Source organism: Neophocaena asiaeorientalis, unplaced genomic scaffold (assembly GCF_003031525.2).
Source record: "Neophocaena asiaeorientalis asiaeorientalis breed wild unplaced genomic scaffold, Neophocaena_asiaeorientalis_V1.1 scaffold476, whole genome shotgun sequence".
NCBI classification, from domain to species: Eukaryota; Metazoa; Chordata; class Mammalia; order Artiodactyla; family Phocoenidae; genus Neophocaena; species Neophocaena asiaeorientalis.
The window spans coordinates 8,623,315-8,643,275 of NW_020172178.1; the positions used below are offsets into that span (position 1 = coordinate 8,623,315).

General features: G+C 46.2%; 1 protein-coding gene across 2 annotated transcripts in view; it reads left to right on the plus strand.

Moving 5' to 3' along the window:
* TRAF3 (TNF receptor associated factor 3) overlaps window positions 1–19,961 on the plus strand; it is a 117,355-nt gene that overhangs the window by 71,722 nt on the left and 25,672 nt on the right. For both annotated transcript variants that reach the window (XM_024758536.1, XM_024758545.1), the window contains exons 3-6: window positions 13,910–14,155; window positions 15,823–15,874; window positions 18,717–18,821; window positions 19,439–19,606. In XM_024758536.1, coding sequence (XP_024614304.1) covers window positions 13,910–14,155; window positions 15,823–15,874; window positions 18,717–18,821; window positions 19,439–19,606 — 571 coding nt within the window. The remainder of the gene's footprint in view (window positions 1–13,909; window positions 14,156–15,822; window positions 15,875–18,716; window positions 18,822–19,438; window positions 19,607–19,961) is intronic.

The window sequence follows — 19,961 nt, forward strand, 5'->3', positions numbered from 1 at the left end:
ACCATTTTTAAAAAGTCTTTATTGAATTTGTTACAATATTACTTCTGTTTTACGTTTTGGTTTTTTGGCCATGAGGGATGTGGGGTCTTAGCTCCCCGACCAGGGGGATCGAACCCTCACCCCCTGCATTGGAAGGCAAAGTCTTAACCACTGGACCGCCAGGGAAGTCCCAAATTAACCATTTCAGAGTGAACAATTCAGTGGCATATAGTACATTCACAGTGTTGTATAATCACAACCTCTCTATGGTCCCAAACGTTCTCATTCCTCAAAAGGAAACCCCTTACCCATTGAGCAGGCAGTCCTCATTGTCCTTCTCCTTATCCCCTGGACAGCCGCCAAGCTGCTTTCTGTCTCTATGGATTTACCTATTCCGTATATTTCAGATAAATGGAGTCATACAGTATGTGTCCTTTTGTTTCTGACATCTTTCACTTAGCATAATGTTTTCCACGTTCATCCATGTTATCGCCTCTATCATCACTTCATTTCTTTTTATGGCTGAGTAATATTTATCTCATATTTTGTTTACCCATTCATCTGTTGATGGACATTTGGGTTGTTTCTGTCTTTTGAGTATTGTGAATGGTACTACTGTAACCATGTGTGTGGGTATGGTTTGAGTACCTGTTTTCAGTTCTTTTGGGTATATACCTAAGAGTGGAATTGCTGGGTCATATGGTAATTTCATGTTTAACTTTTTGAGGAACTGCGAAAATGTTTTCCACAAAAACTGAACCATTTTGTTTCCACCAGCAATATATAAGGTTCCAGTTTCTCCACATCCTCACCAATTCTTGTTATTTTACCTTTTTAAAAAAAAATTATACCCATCCTGGTGGGCTTGAAGTGGTAACTCACTGTGGTTTTGATTTGTATTTCCCTAATGACAGATGACGTTAAACATCTTTTCGTGTGCTTATTGGCTATTTCTGTGTTTTCCTTGGAGAAATGTTTATTCACATCATTTGCCCATTTTTTAATTGTTGTTGAGCTGTCAGAGTTCTTTGTGTATTCTGGCTACTAGACCCCTATCAGATATGTAATTTGCGGAGATTTTCTTCCATTTTTTTGGTTGTCTTTTCTCATTCTTAAAAATTTTTTTTAAATTTGTTTTATTTATTTATTTATTTTTGGCTACATTGGGTCTTCGTTGCTGCGCATGGGCTTTCTCCAGTTGCAGTGAGCGGGGGCTACTCTTCATTTTGGTGCGCGGGCTTCTCATTGTCGTGGCTTCTCTTCTTGCGGAGCACGGGCTCTAGGCACGCGGGCTTCAGTAGCTGAGGCTCGTGGTTTCAGTAGTTGTGGCTCATGGTCTCTAGAGCGCAGGCTCCGTAGTCGTGGCGCTCGGGCTTAGCTGCTCCATGGCAGTGGGGTCTTCCCAGACCAGGGATCGAACCCGTGTCCCCTGCATTGGCAGGCGGATTCTTAACCGCTGTGCCATGAGGGAAGCCCCTTTTCTCATTCTTAATAGTGTCCTTTTATGTACAAAAGTTTTCAAATTTGGTGAGGCCACTTTTTATCTTACTTTTTCTCTGTTGCTTGTGCTTTTGGTGTCATATCTAAAAATCCTTTGCCCAATTCAGCATCGTTAAAATTTACCCCTATGCTTTCTTCTAAGAGTTTTAGGGTGTTAGCTCTTACATTTTAGTCGTTCATCCATTTTGAGTTAGTTTGTGTGTATGGAGTGAGATAGGGGTCCAAGTTCATTCTTCTGCCCGGTTACCCAGTTGTTTCAAAGACTGTTTGTTTCCAACTAAATGGTCTGGACATCCTTGTCAAAAATCATTTGGCCATAGATGTATGGGTTTACTTCTGGACTGTCAGTTCTATTCCATTGGTCCACACGCCTGTCCTTACGCTAATATTACACTGTTTTGATTACTGTCATTTTGTAGGCAGTTTTGAAGCAGTAAGTTTGAGAAGTGTGAGTCGTTCAACTTTCTTTTTCTTTTTCAATACTGTTTTGCTCTTTGGGGTCCCTTTTGCAGTTCCTTGTGAATTTTAGGATCAGGTTTTTCATTTCTGTAAAAGGAAGGCCACTGGAATTTTAATAGGGATTGCACTGAATCTGTAGATTGCTTTGTGTACTATATTAGTTAGCGTTCTCCAGAGAAACAGAACCAATAAGGGGTGTTTGTGTGTGTGTGTGTGTGTGTGTGTGTGTGTGTGTGTGTGTGTAGAGATATTTATTATAAGGAATTGGGTCTCACACAATTATGGAGACAGGCAAGTCCCAGGATATGCAGAGTAAGTTGGCAACCAGGAGACCCAGTGGCTTAGTTCCATTCTGAGTCTGAAGGCCTGAAACCAAGCGAGACAAAGGCATATAGTTCCTATCCAAAAGCCAGGCTCAAGATCCAGGAAGAGCTGACATCAGTTTGAGTTTGAAGGCAGGAAAAAAGCCAGTGTCTCAGTTTGAAGACAGGCAGAAAGAATCTTCCTTACTTGAGAGAGGGTCAGCCTTTTTGTTCTGTTCCTATTCAGGCCTTTGACTGAACAGGAGGCTCACCCACATTAGGGAGGGCAATCTGCTTTACTTAGTCTACCAATTTAAATGTTAATCTCATCCAACACTCTCACAGAAACATCCAGAATAGTGTTTGACCAAATATCTAGGCACCCTGTGGCCCAGAGAAGTTGACATAAAAAATTAACCATCACAAGTAGTATTGCCATCATAATAATATTATCTTCCAATCCATGTACATAGATTTGTTTTGGAACAAACAGGTATCTTGCCATTGAATGGTGTGTTCTTTAATTTCTTTCAGCAATTGTGAACACATATTTCCCCTTGTTGGTTAAATTTATTCCTAGGTAATTTATTCGTTTGGATGCTATTGTGTATGGAATTGCTTTTTAACTTTACTTTTCAGATTGTTTGTTCCTGTTGTATAGAAACACAAATGATGTTTCTTTGTTGGTCTTTGTACCCTGCAACTTTGATGAATTCATTTATTAGTTCTAGTTGCTTTTCTTGAGAATTCTTTGGGATTTTCTAAATATAGAATCATATCATCCATGAACAGAGATGGTTTTATTTCCTTCTTTCTAATTTGGATGGCTTTATTTATTTTTCTTGCCTAATTGCTCTGAATAGAACTTTCAGAGTATAATATTAAATAGCAGTGGTGAAAGCATGCATCCTTCCCTTCTTCCTGATCTTAGTGCAAAAGCCTTCAGTCTTTCACCATTAAATGTGGTGGGTTTTTCATAGATATCCTTTATCATGTCAAGGCAGTTCCTTTTTATTCCTAGTTTTCTAAGGGTTTTTATAATGAAAGGGAGTTTGGTTTTGTCACGTTTTTTCTACGCCAATTGAGATGATCATGTAGTTTTTTCCCCTTGCTCTATTTCTGTGGTATATTACATTGATTGATTTTTCTTATATTAAACCACTCTTGCTTCCCTGGACAAATCTCACTTGGTCGTGGTGTATAATACATTTAATATGCTTTGGGGTTTAGTTTTCTAGTATTTTGTTGAGAGTCTCCTTCATTTTTTTTTTTTTTTTGTGGTGCACGGGCCTCTCACTGTTGTGGCCTCTCCTGTTGCAGAGCACAGGGTCCGGATGCACAGGCTCAGCGGCCATGGCTTACGGGCCCAGCCACTCTGCGGCATGTGGGATCTTCCCGGACCGGGCACGAACCCGTGTCCCCTGCATCGGCAGGCGGACTCTCAACCACTGCACCACCAGGGAAGCCCCTCTCCTTCATTTTTGAAACGTAGTTTTGTTGGATAGAGGATCCTTAATTGATACTTTTTTCTTTCAGCCCTTCAAATATATCATCCCATTGTCTTCTGTCCTCCATGGTTTCTGATAAGGTATCAACTGTTAATCTGATTGAGGAAATTCTTTTATGTAAGGAGTCACTTCTCTTGCTGCTTTCAGAATTCTTTCTGTCTTCCATCCATTCAATTATAATGTGTATTAGTGTAGATCTCTTTGAGTTTATCCTGCGTGGAGTTTGTTGAGCTTCCTGGATGTGCAGATTAATATTTTTCATCAAATATGGGAAATTTTTGTCCATTACCTTTTAAAGTATTCTTTCCACCTTTTTCTCTCCCTCCTCTCCTTTCTGGGACTACCATAATGTATATGTTGGTATGATTGATGTTGCCCCACAGGTCTTTAAAGCTCCTTTCATTTTTCTGTATTATTTTTTCCTTCTGTTACTTAGACTGGATAAACTCAACTGTCTTATCTTGAAATCTCAATTGACCTGCCTTCAGGTTCTCTAATTCTTTCTTCTGCCTGCTTGGTTCTCCTGTTGAGCCCCTTTATTGAAATTTTCATTTCTTTTATTGTGCTTTTCAACTCTAGAATCTCCATTTGGTTCCTTTTAAATTTTTCTCTTTATTGATATTTTCTATTTCATGAGACATTGTTCTGATGGGTTTCTTTTTTTTTTTTAATTTCTAAAAAAATATTTATTTATTTGGTTGTGCCAGGTCTTCATAGTGGCAGGTGGGCCCGTTAGTTGCAGCTCACCAGCTCCTTAGTTGCAGCACGTGGGCTCCTTAGTTGCGGCTTGTGGGCTCCTTAGTTGTGGCATGCAAACTCTTAGTTACAGCATGCATGTGGGGTCAAACCTGGGCCCCCTGCATTGGGAGTGCGGAGTCTTATCCATTGCGCCACCAGGGAAGTCCCTGATGGTTTCTTTTACTTCTTTGGACAAAGTTTCCTTTATCTCTTTGAACTCACATAAAATCAATGATTCAAAGTCTTTGTAAGTCTAATGTCTGGGTTTCCTCCCAGACAGTTTCTGATACTTGCCTTTTTTCCTGGGCCACACTTCCTTATTTCTTTGCCTGACTTGTAGTTTTCTTGTTGAAAATGGACACATTGAATAGTATAATACGGCAAATCTGGAAATTAGATTCTCCCCAGTATTTGTTGCTGCTTGTTATTGTTTGCATAATAACTTCTTTGAGCTAATTTTGTAATAGTATAGTAGTCAGCTAGTAATCAGACAGAGATTTCCTTAAGTGCCTGGAACCAGAGTTATCTCTGAGTCTCTTCAGACAGGGTCTGTGTGAGTATTGGGGTATGTTTTCAGCACTCGGCCAGGCAGTGGACAGCTTTGCCTTAGCGTTCACTTCCTGCTTGTGCGGAGCCTGAAGGTCAGCCAGGGGTGAGACCTTAGAGTCTTCTCAGGCCTTCCCTGAGTGTGCACACAGCCCTGGGCATGTGCTTGGCCTTCTAGAACCCCAGGAACTTGCTGGTGCTTCTCAAAGCCCTTATTTCCCAGCGCTTCCTGTCAGCCTGTTGGTTTCTCTATCATTTGCCTCGGCTGTGACTGGTTGCCCCAGGCATCAGCAACTAATACATTTGTCTGTAGAGGTTTTCAGTATACACCCCCTGCCCCCTACCAGTAGCTGCCTCAGCACTGGGAGAGTCCTGAGTTTGGTGAAGTAAAGGCAAGCCATTTGAGCTGGTCTTCTTGGGAGCCACCAGACAGGTCATAACCTACTACTGAAATCCTTTGCAAATGAGATCTGTTCTGCTAGTAAAATGCCACAGAGCTCACTTGTTCTTGCCAAGGCTTCACTTGATTAAGTGTTCCTCTGAATGTTGCAAGCTTTTGGTTAGTCTTTAGAGTTCCACAGAAGTTGTTTCTGACAGACTTTGCCAGCTTTTTTCTTGCTTTTATTGAAGGATGGACTTTTGGACTTCCTTACTGAGCCCTTTTCACTGACATCACTCACTAGTCTGTTCTTTTTTTTTAATTTATTTTTTGGCTGCATTGGGTCTTCATTGCTGCACGTGGGCTTTCTCTAGTTGTGGCGAGCGGGGGCTACTCTTTATTGCAGTGCACTGGCTTCTCATTGCGGTGGCTTCTCTTGTTATGGAGCACGGGCTCTAGGCGCACAGGCTTCAGTAGTTGTGGCACGTGGGCTCAGTAGCTGTGGCTCGCGGGCTTAGTTGCTCCACGGCATGTGGGATCTTCCCAGACTAGGGCTTGAACCCATGTCCCCTGCATTGGCAGGCGGATTCTTAACCACTGCGCCACCAGGGAAGTCCACTAGTCTGTTCTTAACGTTGTGGCCAATTTTGAGTTTGCCTAATTTATGTACACCCCACCTGATTTCTAAAAGGAAGTACGATGGCTTACAAAGGTAAACAGTATGAAAGAGAAAATAAATTATTATTAATGTTTGTGTGCCTGTTGGTTGGAGGGCATTCTAGTAAAAATTGTGTCCTCCCTGGTTGATGTTGAAAACTTTGGTCCCGCAGATAGAAATTTTGTTTCCTTTGCTGATCTTGAGGTTTTCACCCTCCCTGTTGCATAGATGGGAGGACATCTGAAGCAGATTCACCTCAGTGGTTGTCCTTCTGCATGACTTTGTATGTGGTCTTAAGGTGATACACCCCATCAGCATCCAACTATAGCAGTGCTCACTGTTGTCTGCCTCTGAGCTGATTGTGAAAAATTTGCCTCCAAAGGCGGTTTTCCTAAATCCAGAACCCCCTTTTCCTCAGGACACAATAGGTGGGTAATTGTCTTATTTTAAGACATCGTTCCTGTCGCCGTAGTTGTTTTAGGAGGTGATTAGGTGATTCTTACACTTCAAATCAGAACTGACTTCTTGTAGTGACCTTGATCGCTGGCAGAGTCTGGGATTGTCGGTAAACCTGCGAGTGTTCATTCGTCCACCAGTCCTGGCGCCTACCAAGGAGTCAAGCCCCTGCTTTCCTCGGTCCAGCTAAGGCCCACATCAGCGTCTCACTGATACAGAAGGGCGTGGGCCCAGGCCCGCCCATGGGGCCCTGCTCGGGTCCATCTCTGTCTTGAAGAATCTTTTTTTCCTTGAGCGATATGAGTCTGTTTGACATAGTTGGTGGCACGTTTGCTACTTTTATTTGAGCAGAATATCCTTCTTTTGAAAATAATTCTGTGGTGGAATCAGAGCTGTTTTCTATTTTGGTTTCCTATATACTAGGTCATCCCTTTTTCATCAGCATCACCTCACCCATGAGCTAATCTGAATATTTTTAAAAGGCCGAGATACAGATAAAGATTATCCTTTAAAAGGATACATTTGACTACATTAAAATTAAGAATTTCTCTTCATTAAAATACATAAATAAAGTCAAGACACAACCTAGGGGAAAAACATATACATATAACCAACAAAAGATTAGCAGTCAGAACATAAGAATAACGCCTACAAATCAATATTTTAAAAGACCAATAACCCAATTAAATAGTGCAAAAGAGACGCAATCAGGCATTTCAACAGAAGGAAAATCACAAGTGGCCCATGAGTGTACAAAAAGATGCTAAACCTATTTAATTAATCAGAGTAAGGAAGAAAAGGGACCATCGTACCTGCTAGGTTGGCAGAAATTAAGATGTCTGATGATACCCAGTGTTGGTGAGGGAGGGTGTGGGTTAAGAGAAGCTTGTAAATTGGCCGCGCCTGCACCTTGCTAACCAGCCATTCCTCTGCAATCTAGATGTAGAGTTCGGGGCAGAGACTGGCAGATTCCTTCTGTAAAGGGCAAGGTGTTAAACGTCCTAGGCTTTGTGGGCAGCGCACAGTCTTGTCACACAGCTGCCTTTGTTTCATTTGTTTGTTCGACTCTTTAAAAATCTAAAAAGCATTTTAAGCTCAAGGGCCTAACAAAAATAGGCTACTGAGTATCTTTGACCCATAGGTTATCGTTGCCGAACCCCAATCCCCTGGTCTAGGGAAACTTAGATGCGATGAGAGCCTCAGAACACACTGTCCATAATAGCAAAAACTGGAAGCAGTGTGGTAAGAAAATAGATGAGTACACCATGGAATATTATACTGCAGTGAAAATGAATGAAGTATGTCTCCTATACACAGCAAACATGGGTAGACGGAATACTGATGGCAGAGGACTACATACGGTATATCATTTTTATGAGGTTAAAAACGGGCGAAAGTATATTGTTTCAGAAGAAAAATATATGCTTGGGTAGATGGAATACTGATGGCAGAGGACTACATACGGTATATCATTTTTATGAGGTTAAAAACGGGGAAAAGTATATTGTTTCAGAAGAAAAATATATGCTTGTAAGAAAATTATAAATACGAAGTTCAGGCTGATATTTACTTTTGGAGAGAGGCAGGAGGGTAGCTGAGGAAGGGGCACGCAGGTCGACGGTGACTGTTACATGGGCAGCGGGCTCTGGGGTTTTGTTGTTGTATTCTTACCTTGCATGTATGTTGCACATAATCTCTTTTATGTGTCAGATGTCACATAGTACATTTTTTGAAAGGCAGGGAAGGATATCAGCCAGGGAGGTCTTAGATCCCCCCAACCTGTTCTCCCTGAAGCGGTACTTTCTGCCCCCGAGTTCTGCTGAGTTGACCCCCTGGGAGGGAGGAGGGAGGTGTCTCGGCAGCTGATGGGCGGTGGCCACCAGCACAGACCGAAAGAGCTGTGAGAATGACGGCTAGGAGTGGAGCCTGCTTTGTTCTGTGACAGTAGTGAGATCGCCGACCCTGAGTGCATCCTGTTCCTTCCCCGTCGATGGTCTCAGCACCCTGCTCAGAAATCAGTTGACCATAAGTGTAAGCGTTTCTGTCTAGACTCTCAGTTCTGTTTCATTGGCCATATATCTGTCCTTACTTCCAGTACCATAGTATCCTGATTAATTTGTAGTAAGTTTTGAAATAAGGAAGTGTGAGTCCTCCAACTTTGTTCTTCTTTTTCAAGACTGTTTTTTCTGTTCTGGGTCTCTTGTACTTCCATATGAATTTTAGGTTTAGCTTATTAATTTCTGCAAGAAAAAAAAAAACCAGCTAGGATTTTGATAGGGGTTGAGATGAATCTGTAGATCAGTGTGAGTAGTATGTTAAGTCTTCCAGTCCGTAAACATGGAGTATCTTTCCGTTATTTACATCTTTGATGTCTTCAACAACGTTTTATGATTTCCAGAGTACACATCGTGCCCTTCTTTGGTCACATTTATTGCTAGATATTTTATTCTTTTTGGTGCTCTTTTAAATGGATTTTCTTAATTTTATTTTTGGATTGTTCATTGCTAGTGTCTAGCAATAGAGCTGGTTTTTATATATTGACCCTGTATTCTGTGACCTTGCTGAACAAGTTTATTAGTTCAGCTTGTTTTTGGTTGATTCCTTAGTATGTTCTATACACAAGATTATGTCATCTGAAAATAGAAATAGTTTTACTTCTTCCTTTCCAATCTGGATGCCATTTATTTCTTTTTTTCTTGCCTAATTGCTGAGAAGGGGCTTTTCAAAGAGGCTTTGAGCTGTCTAAGATGAGGAAACAGCGCGATCCCATCAGACTTCCTGATCCCAGCTGGAGGAGAGTGTATCTTCTCTGTATAGTGCTGCAGAGTTTGCAGAGGGATCCTCTGTATAATATATCAGTGACGCCTGGTAATGCCATGAGAATTAGGGGTAGTAATTCCTTTTCACTTTTTCACGGGGACAGAAAAAGTGAGGCCCAGAGGACAAAGGCTGTGCCCAAGGACCTGCCTCAGGGAAGGGGCACCAGGCCGTCCTTCCCACCCAGACCCCTCAGGGCTGGATGCCCTGCCTGTCCGGCTCCTTCCCCCAGAGCCCCCCATTCCCGGTTCCCCTCTACAACCAGCTAACGGTGCTGTGTCTGCCTGCCCTCCTTCTCTCCTCCTCTGCTAGAATTGGAATCATACCACAAATCCCACTCAGGAAACCCCCCATCTCCCCCAAACAGAGGTGCTAGCCTCCTGTTTTGAAGGTCCGCAGCCCTTTGTAACCTCTCAGGTGGCGTTTCTTGGTGTCTGCCGCCGCTCGTGCCTTTTAACCCTGGAGTGCTCACCTTCCTCACGACTCCCGCAGAGGCCTCTAAGGGTGGGACAGTCTCCTTCATCCCCGTGCCCTGCACGCGAGGCACAGAGCTGTGTACGTTGTAGGTGCCCGGCTATCTGTTGAAATAAAGTGTGGTTGGCTTGGCAAACCTCTGCAGAGTTGCTCACCTGAAGAAGGGCTCTCCCACTCGTGGAGGAGGCCGGCGGCTGTGCCCTCCAGCGTGGCATGGCGGTGCCTGCCGACAGCTCTGCAGAAGAACCTGAGATGTGCTCACCAACAAGGCCAGCAGTGCCCTCCAGAAAACCCGGCTGTGGCCGAAACAAAGTCGGGAGCATCAGTGTTTGAGTGAAATGAGCTACTGTCCTCTAAAATAAAGTTTATGAGTTTACTAACCATTGGAGGAAGTATACAATGGACAACCTTTTTAGAAAGATGTTTGGTAGTGATTTTATTTATATATATATATATATATATATATATATATATACACACTTTTTTTATTAATTTATTTTTGGCTGCGTTGGGTCTTTGTTGCTGTGCGCGGGCTTTCTCTAGTTGCGGCGAACGGGCTTCTCATTGCGGTGGCTTCTCTTGTTGCAGAGCACGGGCTCTAGGCACGCGGGCTTCAGTAGTTGCAGCATGCAGGCTCAGTAGTTGTGTTTCGCAGGCTCTAGAGCGCAGGCTCAGTAGTTGTGGCGCACGGACTTTGTTGCTCTATGGCATGCGGGATCTTCCCGGACCAGGACTCAAACCTGTGTTCTCTGCAGGCGGATTCTTAACCACTGCACCACCAGGGAGATCCCGAGCAGTGATTATGTATTTTAAAACGCGCATCATCTTCGACCCAGCAGTTGGGTTGCTGTGTGCTTGCCTAAAAGTACAGAGATGCATCAGGAGTGCTCACTGCAGCTTGTTTATAATATAAACCAAACCCAGCCTAGCTCGCCATGAGTAGAGCTGGTAACCCACGCAGTGGAGTGCTGTGCAGCCCTTCACGATAACGAGGTGCATCTTTACGTGCTGATGTGGAAAAGTGCCCAGGACACACTGTAGGTGACGAGAGAAAAGCTGTGGGTTAGTTTGCGTGTGCAGCAGAGCTTGTGTAGAGACACGTTTTCCTCTGTGCGCATTTGCTGTTTTTGGACATCTCCACAGTCGCACTGAACACCCAGGGGAGCGTCTGCCTCTGGTGGTTGCAGTCCCGGAATCTGGTACTTACTCTTTACACGTTACCCCCGTGTATAGTTGTTGTTTTCTCTGTGAGCGGGTGCTGTTGTTACAAAGAAATCTTACTGTCCCCTCATGTGTCAGGCACTGCCCACAGCATCAGGCATATCCACTTTTGGTTTTAGTCTTACATTTTAAAGTGTATGACACTATGTATAAATGTCACGGATTAACCAAACCCAAATGGAACCCATCTTAAACAGTTACTTGGTAATATTCTTGGTTAGATTTTAAATTGAAATATAATTCACATACCATAAAATTCACCCCTTTAAAGTGTCCAGTTCCGTGGTTTCTAGTATATTCACAGAATGTGCCGTCATCCCCAGTATCCAGTTCCGGAACACTTTGATCACCCCAAGAAGCCCTGTTCCCATTCGTAGATGCACCGACTCCCCCCAGCCCCTGGCAACCGTGCATCGACTTTGTGTCTCTGTGGATTTGCCTCTTCTGGACATTTCACGTTTAGGTAGTTTTCTCTGTCCTTACTTGTGAATATAGGTAAAGGAGGTCTGGTATTTTTCTTGTTGGTGCTGTCTGAGCACTGTAGGGCCTCTTTCCCTCCTTCCCCAAAGGCTCGTTCTCCAGCCAGCAGCTTAGCTCAGGAGTGCGCCGTGCGTGGGCCAGGATGCGGGACCCTGAGCAGGACCGTGAGAGGCCCCGGGGGCCCGCTGCCGAGCTACCCACGTCAGCGCCTCACGTTCCAGGTGAGTCCTGGCACACCTGCTGGCCGCAGGCTGTGCTCTGCCTTTCAGGACAGGCTGCTGTGACGTTCTCCTTATGTTCTTGGGATGCTTGCATCCGTTCGCTTATCTTAAGCAGCCTATGAAACCAAGGATCTAAAACTATATTCTTCATTTGTCTGTACAGAGTATGACATGTTATAGGTAAAGGAACATTTATTATTTGGCATTAACTTGATCTTGGGGTAATTGTCTCTCATATTTGAACTAGAAATTCACCTCCAAAGAATCAAACATTTCTCACTAAAAACTTTATTGAACACACGGCTCCTTTACGCACTATAGGATAAAATACTAAACCAAGGTGGCAAGTAGCTTATAATCTAAGCAAGGGTTTTCAAGGTATGAAGCTATGAGATCAGATGTGAAATCTGAAGAGTTTTCTTTTCCTGTGTTTTTTTTTGGTTTTTTTTTTCTGGTTTCACAGAAACACGGTTTGGTATGAGTGGCTCAGACCTCACCTTTCCCTCTATTTGTCAACTCAACAAATGTGTATTTTTGAGTTGAGATAAGATGAGAACCTTCTACCCATCAGACACTAGCGATCCTAGGTGCCTGGTGTTGGTCAGCCAACAGAACAGATCCAGACCCACGCTGCTGGGGAGCTTGCGTCCTGCCACAGGGAGAGATAGGCAGTGGATAAACCATAAACGAGCAGTCTTAGGAGGACGGACCAGGGGGTGGGGTGTGTGGGCTGACCAGGGCGGGCCTCCCTGAGGAGGTGGGAGGGGCGTTCCCGGCGGGGAGCTGTGGAGCCAGGGTCAGCCTCTGCAGAAGGGCAGGGGGGCGGCCGGTGGCAGCAGGTCGGCTCCTGGTCGGCCCTTTTCCCTGACGGGCACCTTCCTGCTTAGCCTCTTGAGGAACAGGATTCTAATCAACAAGTTGGTGAGCAAAGGGTTGCTAGCCTTTTGGGGTCATTTTGAAATCTTCTTTGTTTTGGTTTCACAGATAGATTTCATAGGAGGCTCCCACACTTTGCACGATAATGTGCTATTTTGTTAAAAGTAACCCAAGTGTGGCTGAAACACCAGGTCATCTACGTGTCACATGTACTGCTGCCTGAGTGGTTCCTACACATCCCAGCTACGAAACGTTCGTTCCCACAGCCCCAGGGAGAGGCAGGAAGAGCTGGCGTGAGGAATGAGGCTGGGGGAGCTGGGCTCTGCCCGCAGCCCGCCTGGGCACCCTGGGGTCTAGGGTGGGGTGCGCCCTGGTTCCCGTAGAACCCGAGTCTGCGGCCCGGCCGGGCCCGGCTGGCGAGGAGCCTCAGCTGAGGAGGGCAGGGTGGGGACGCGGGCGGATGCCCACAGCCTTGTGAGGAGAAAGAATTGGGCCCTTATTTTCGTCAGCAGCAGAAATAGATGAACTGAGCAGAAGCACGGCGCAGTCTTGAGAGGCCTGGTGAGCTGCGAAGGAACCTTCTCTGCAGGGCCACCAGATGCGCTGCTGCCGAGGCTGCTGGGCCTGGGGTCTTTGTGGCTGGTCTCCAGGCACCTCCTACTTTGCCTGGCGACGGGGACTCGCGGGTGGGGACCAGCCACCTGTGCGCTCCCAGAAGGCAGAGGGCGCGGAGACCCAGCCCCGCGTCCCCTCCACCGGCCCACCCCGGGCACGGGGTCCCCACAGACCCAGGAAGCACCTCCCAGGGCTGCAGGGCATAGGCTCGGTGCAGGGGCCTGGGCGGGCAGAGTGCGAAGGACCCCGAGGGAGGTGCCATCGCTGGTGAGAGGAGCGGGTCCGGCCTTGGGCTCCACGGTGACACTGCCCTGGGTCGGGTCGTATCACCTGGCAGCGCAGCGAGGCTCACAAGGAAATGAAGTTGGCTGAGAGCAGCTGCGGCTCCAGCCACGCCATCAGAATGATGCATAGAATTTAAAGTTACGGCAGAGTATCATCTGTGTTTTACGTTAAAGAGCCTTGATGATGCAGTTTGTACCTTGTAGCAGGTCCTTGGGTGGGAGGTGTGTCTGATGGCGGTGTCCTGCTCCGTCAGGTGCTGGAGGCTGGAAGGGCACCCGTGTGTCCTCGAGGCTGAAGGAGAGCGCACGCACTGGCTCTCCCGGGCCTCCTGTCAGCACCCTGTGCCTCCCGGCGTGTGTCTCTGATGGACGCCCCCCCACCCCCGCTCCCCGCAGGATGGAGCCGAGTAAAAAGCTGGACGCAGCCGGCACCCTGCCAGCCAACCCCCCACTGAAGCTGCACCCCGACCGCGGCGCCGGGCCTGCCGTCCTGGTCCCCGAGCAGGGGGGCTACAAGGAGCGCTTCGTGAAGGCCGTGGAGGACAAGTACAAGTGTGAGAAGTGCCGCCTGGTGCTCTGCAACCCCAAGCAGACCGAGTGCGGACATCGCTTCTGCGAGACCTGCATGGGCGCCCTGCTCAGGTGGGTGCCCCAACGCAGGGGACCGGGGCCCGGCCCGCAGACTCAGGGAGCCCCTCCCCAGCTTCTCCAGCGAGGTCTTGGCCCTGGTGCCCGGGTCTCCATCTGCGTGGCCAAGTTTTGCTGGAGGCGCTCACGGTATGGGGAGGAGACATCCCATCTGTAAATGACGGTGGGGTCCTTTGGGGTGAGCGCCTGGGGGCTGGGATTGGGGGACAGGGCGATGGGAGGGATGGGCCAGGCCGAATCCAGTGAGTGTCAGGGAACCCGCAGCAGCCCTCACGGGCCTGTCAGCTGGGCATTGATGCCATTTAGAATCACTGGTGTCAGAGAGGCTGGAGTTTTACAGCAGAGCTAACGTTGGCTGAGAGAGCACCTTCGTTCATCCCACAGTTATTTCCTGAGCGGGGTGCCAGGCACTGTGCTCAGCCTGGGTCCCCGGCAGCGGACAAGGGCCGGCAAGGCTGCCCGCTGCTCCTCTAGACCCGCCACTGAGCGCAGCCTCCCTCCCGGCACCCTCCTTTGGGTACTTCCCACCGTGCTCTTATCCACTTATCCCCAACAGTGAACTCAGCTTCGCCAGCTTGTGGGTAAAATAACTCTTGGTTGGAGCTTAGTGATGGCAGAACAGGCTCAGAGCACCTGATTTCCCTGCACTCTGGCGCCGCGGAAGCGGCCGGGGACTGTTGCTCTCCTGGTTTCGGCCCTTCTTTGCTTCTTGAGCTCCTCCTGTTCTGTGTTCTGCAGGTGTCAGGGGATCCCGCCCAGATGCCACTCAGCCCCGGGGTCTAAGGGTGTGAAAAGATCCCCATGATTAAAACAGTTTGGCACAAGCTCCATATTAACGTAGGCTGAATGAGTGAGCTTTTATTTTAAAACGCGTTAATTTTCTCCTGCACCGACCCTCGGCCCTCCTGCCCCTCCGCAGGGCCCCAGTGCACTCGTGCCCACCTGCCCTGTGCTCCTGAAGCCTCTGCTGCTGCTCCTGGCCTGGATTCCTGGCGCCTTTAGGGGCCCTGGCAGTAGGGAGCGCTCAAAATTAGTTTTTATTTTTAATCTCTAGGAGGTGGTTTCCAGGCCCGGGATGGGGTGAGAATCAAGTCCAAAACAGGGCAGCGTGGGAGCAGTGGCTGGTGTCCTGAGTTTGGGGACAAGAATAATGTAGGAGACCAGTGGTTTCTTTAGACAGGGTCAGCTTTAAATCCCCACACTGTTCAAGTCCACGGAATTGCATCATCCTTTCAGTACACTGTGAAGGAAATAGCCTGTGGAGAAAGCCCTGACTGTGCTTACAAAGCAGAACCGTTCAGAGGCTTTCCCGATGGCTGTGGACACTCAGCTGAAGAGCCCCTTCACAGAGAGCTGCTTTTGGTTTCTGAAATAAAATCTCACCTTTAATTGAAAGGGACTTTCCAAGAGGGACTGATCTAAGCTGTTCTGCTTAAAAACTTCCTTATGAAAAATTACTATTAAAAAAAGAATGTTAACCCTTTTCTCCTATTTAAACCGTATTTAAACCAAGTTAACCGGGGCATGCTGAAGCTCTGGTGGTTGCTCTGAGCTTCGCACGGCAGACACGTGACCCTAAAGTGAACGGTTCACCGTATCCAGTGGGTTCAGATGAGAAGGTGGCTTTCACTCTAACACATTTACTGTGTGTTTCCCCTCAGCTCCTCCAGCCCGAAATGCACTGCGTGTCGAGAAGGCATCAGCAAAGACAAGGTATTCTTGGTTTTTCATAAATTATTTTGTCACCGTTTTGTGCTGGGTAGTGCCTTCTACGTAGTTTGCATCCAGTGCCCTGGTTCCGAGTTTCTCTGAGTCGACAGCTGATGGAGCAGGGTCGAGACAGGGGACTGTGTCATGTAAGCACCGGGACGGACGGGGCAGATCCGCTGGGCAGGTCCCCAGCCGCGTGACCCCCGAGCCTGTCTCCTCACCTGTGTCAGTAATGGGTTCACTCCCCAAGACCCCCAGGTGGGTGAGGAGTAAGTAAAGTGCAGAGATGTGCACTGTCGTCTCGGGTCTTTATCCCAGATGCCTGCGCTCTACCTTCAAGCAGTGCTAGTCTGAGGGGTTCCATTGGATTTGCTCTCTCCCTGCCCCCAGGCAGCGTCTCGAAGTCATTAAGACACGTGTGAGATTTCAGCCCTTCCCTCCCCCGCGTGGTTGAGAATGCCAGGAGAAGCTCACGAGAGTCCTGCAGATGAGCGCACGGGGGCCCTGGGCGCCCACCAGCTTCGAACCGTGGGCCCTGAGCCCTTGTCACCCATCCCTGTGGCCATCCAGGCCCTGCGAGGCACACTTCTAGTTTGAAACGACTCGTTCTTGACGTACTTAAAATATCAATAAAAATATGTGGTTCTGAAATTTTGGTGAATGAACCGAACAATTTTTAAATGTAGGTCATTAAATTGTACAGTAAAATTCTCACTCTGGGGTTTTCCCACGGCTTTGTTGTTAAGCGGCACAGGTGAGTGTGGTGATTTGAGGGTTGCTGGTGACAGGTGCCCGTGGGCTGCCAGGACGGGGCATCCGGTGTCACCTGCTCTGGGCGGTTCAGAGACAGAATTGGCCGAACGTCCACGTACCTGTTCTTCCTTAGCATTTACCTGCCACTAAAGACTTCACTTAGCTTGGAAGGGATTGTTTTTAAGAAAAACATATCACTCAGTTCTACCTCTTGTCTTAACATGGCAACCTGTTAACTTGTTAACATGTATCTAACCAATGTGACCAGGAGAAAAGGTTGAAACAGTGGGCTAAGATGAATTTTTTAGTGTCTCATTTCATTATTCGGAGTTATTATCCTTATTTTTCAATGGCATTGATAGCTGAAGAAGAATTACTAGATTTGCTGAAGAATCATAAATGAGACTGACTGAAGCCATGGATCCTCGTGGGAAAATGTGGGGTTGGTTGGGCCCCGGGAGACCGAGATCAACCCCTCGGCGGGTCACTGAGGACAGTGGCCACCCTGGGGCCTCCACTTCCCCATCTGTAAAATGGGACAGTTGTAGTAATGATACTAGATCTTTTTCAGCTCTAAAATTCTGTACTTTTATTATTCTGATATTTTCATTCTATGTTTTTTCTCCCTAAAGGTAAATGATTTAAGAAACTTAGGGAATTCCCTGGCAGTCCATTGGTTAAGACTTGGTGCTTTCACTGCTGTGGACCCAGGTTTGATCCCTGGTCGAGGAACTAAGATCCCACAAGCTGTGAGGCATAGCCAAAGGAGAAAAAAAAAAAAAAAAAAAAAAAAAAGGAAAGGAACTTAATGGCACAGAAAGGAAGCTTATTTATTACTGGTTAAAAATACCTGTTCTGTTTACTTTAATATCTAAAATTATGACCTTTTTTAAAAAGTCATGTTTACAAAGGATTAGATTTGACTCCAAATTAGTTTATTTTTAACTCTTAACAGCTGTTGTTTCTATTTCTTTTCTTGTGGAGTCTAGAAGGGCTATTGAGCTCCCTGTTCCCCCTGTTACCGTGTCAGCGTGTGGGCGTTTCTTAGAAATGCCTGAGGATGAGGACGGTGTAGCTTGTGTTGTTAGGAGTGAGAGTATTTGTTTTCCAAGGGAAAAATGAAATTAAAGGGAGGTTTTCATTTTCAAAGGGAAACATTTTCATTATTGGATTAACCGCAGTCTTTGCAACATATATTTTTTAAAGTTTCTTGGGCTTCGTTGGTGGCGCAGTGGTTGAGAGTCTGCCTGCCAATGCAGGGGACACAGGTTCGAGCCCTGGTCTGGGAGGATCCCACATGACCCGGAGCAACTGGGCCCGTGAGCCACAATTACTGAGCCTGCGCGTCTGGAGCCTGTGCTCTGCAACAAGAGAGGCCGCGATAGCGAGAGGCCCGCGCACCACAATGAAGACTGGCCCCTGCTTGCCACAAATAGAGAAAGCCCTTGCACAGAAACGAAGACCCAACACAGCCATAAATAATAAATAAATAAATAAATAATTTAAAAATGTTTCTTACGTAGCGGACTAATGCTTTCTTCTTGGTGAAAAATGAGTTATTAGTGACATAACCTTAGGAGCAAGAACCAAAATAAATGTTTTACAAACCATCTGCAAAATACTGTCTTTTACAGTAGTTTCTCTCTTTCTCTGGCAAGGATCTACAAAGGCATCAAGTTGTAGCGGGCTCTGCCCTGGTCCCTTGGTGGGAGGTCCCACCTGCGGCAGTGCTGGTGCCTGAAATCTCCAGGATCCAGATGTGAACTTGGTCCTGGTGTGTCCTCGTCTTGAGTGTGTCAGAGTTAATCCAAAATGTGTGCTGCTCCAAAGTGCTCTTCAGTTGTTCCGTATAACTTGCTTACTTTTGGTTTATTTAATAGAAGGTGGTAGTTAAGGTTTTATTATTTAAATTGTGTCCCTAGTGGGGTGGCTCCTTCATTCTACTTAGATTAGAATAGTTCTTAATGCTTTCTGAGGCCCACTTAAGGGATGTTCTCATGGTATTTTTACAGTGGTTTTGCCTTGTCTAAAGTAGCAGCATGTGGAGATGAAGAAATATTAATCCTCTAAAATAGCTAACTTTCAATTTCAGGTGTTTAAGGATAATTGCTGCAAGAGAGAGATTCTGGCCCTTCAGATATACTGTAGGAACGAAGGCAGAGGCTGTGTAGAGCAGTTAGCACTGGGGCACCTGCTGGTAAGTGGGGATGCGATGTGTCGGCTTTACATCCAGAAATACGAGTCCCTGGTCAGTACGATGTGGCCCCTTAAGATCATGTCTGCATTAATCTTTCAGACACAACCAACTATGAAAGCAGTCAGAGCCATTTAGGTATGAAATGTTATTTTTAATGACATCATAGGCAGAACTGTCCGTTGGTTTTTGAACACCCCACCCTATTCAGAGTAGAAAAATCTGAATTGAATTTTGACTGTAGAAGGCCCATTGAAACCTTCTCCTTTTTATAACCATGAAATTCCACGTAACTTCTTACCTTTTTTTGATTAGTATCATATTTTATCCTGGGAAGATATTTGAATTGGAATAAAACAAAGTCCTTAGCAGATAACCATTTATTTATCCAGGAAGAAAAGTTAATTGACTTAATTCTTCAAAAGCAGTATAGTTTGAGTAGTCATCAAATGGAACACGAAATTCAGTGTCTCCTGATACATTTGTCGCTCTTCTCTCTGAAAAGCTGATCTAGCAGCAGATAGAAACATTTTTGTGGGCTTTAATTGCATAGAGGCTAGAATTTGGTATTTCAGATTGGAGTTTTGCCGATTAAGAACTTTGAATTGTTTGTCTCACAGGTGCATTTGAAGAATGATTGCCAGTTTGAGGAACTTTTGTGTGTCCGTGCCGACTGCAAAGAGAAGGTGCTGAGGAAGGACCTACGTGACCACGTGGACAAGGCCTGTAAATACCGTGAGGCCACGTGCGGCCACTGCAGAAGCCAGGTCCCGATGATAACGCTGCAGGTGCGGTGTTTTCTTGTCTCACCCACCTTCTACTCCATCCAGATGTCGTTTGTCCGCAGGATAGCTTGTTAAATGACTATTCTAACAGAAATAAAGAGAAAAGGTAGGGGTAAATAGCAGTTTTCATCTGACTTTATTTCAGAGTTAAGCTTCATTTGTTTTGCCCATTTTGATTTATGCAATTAATTTTCCATTGCCTAGATTGACTGCCATTTGGGGTGCCCAAAAAATGAAGACCGATTATTCAAAAAAGGTAGAATTTTTCACTTGTGCCAGGGAATAGCCTCTAAAATCTTGTTGGCTTGCCTACTCATTTTACGGCTCTGTGACGTAACCATCACTTCAGCAGGGTAAT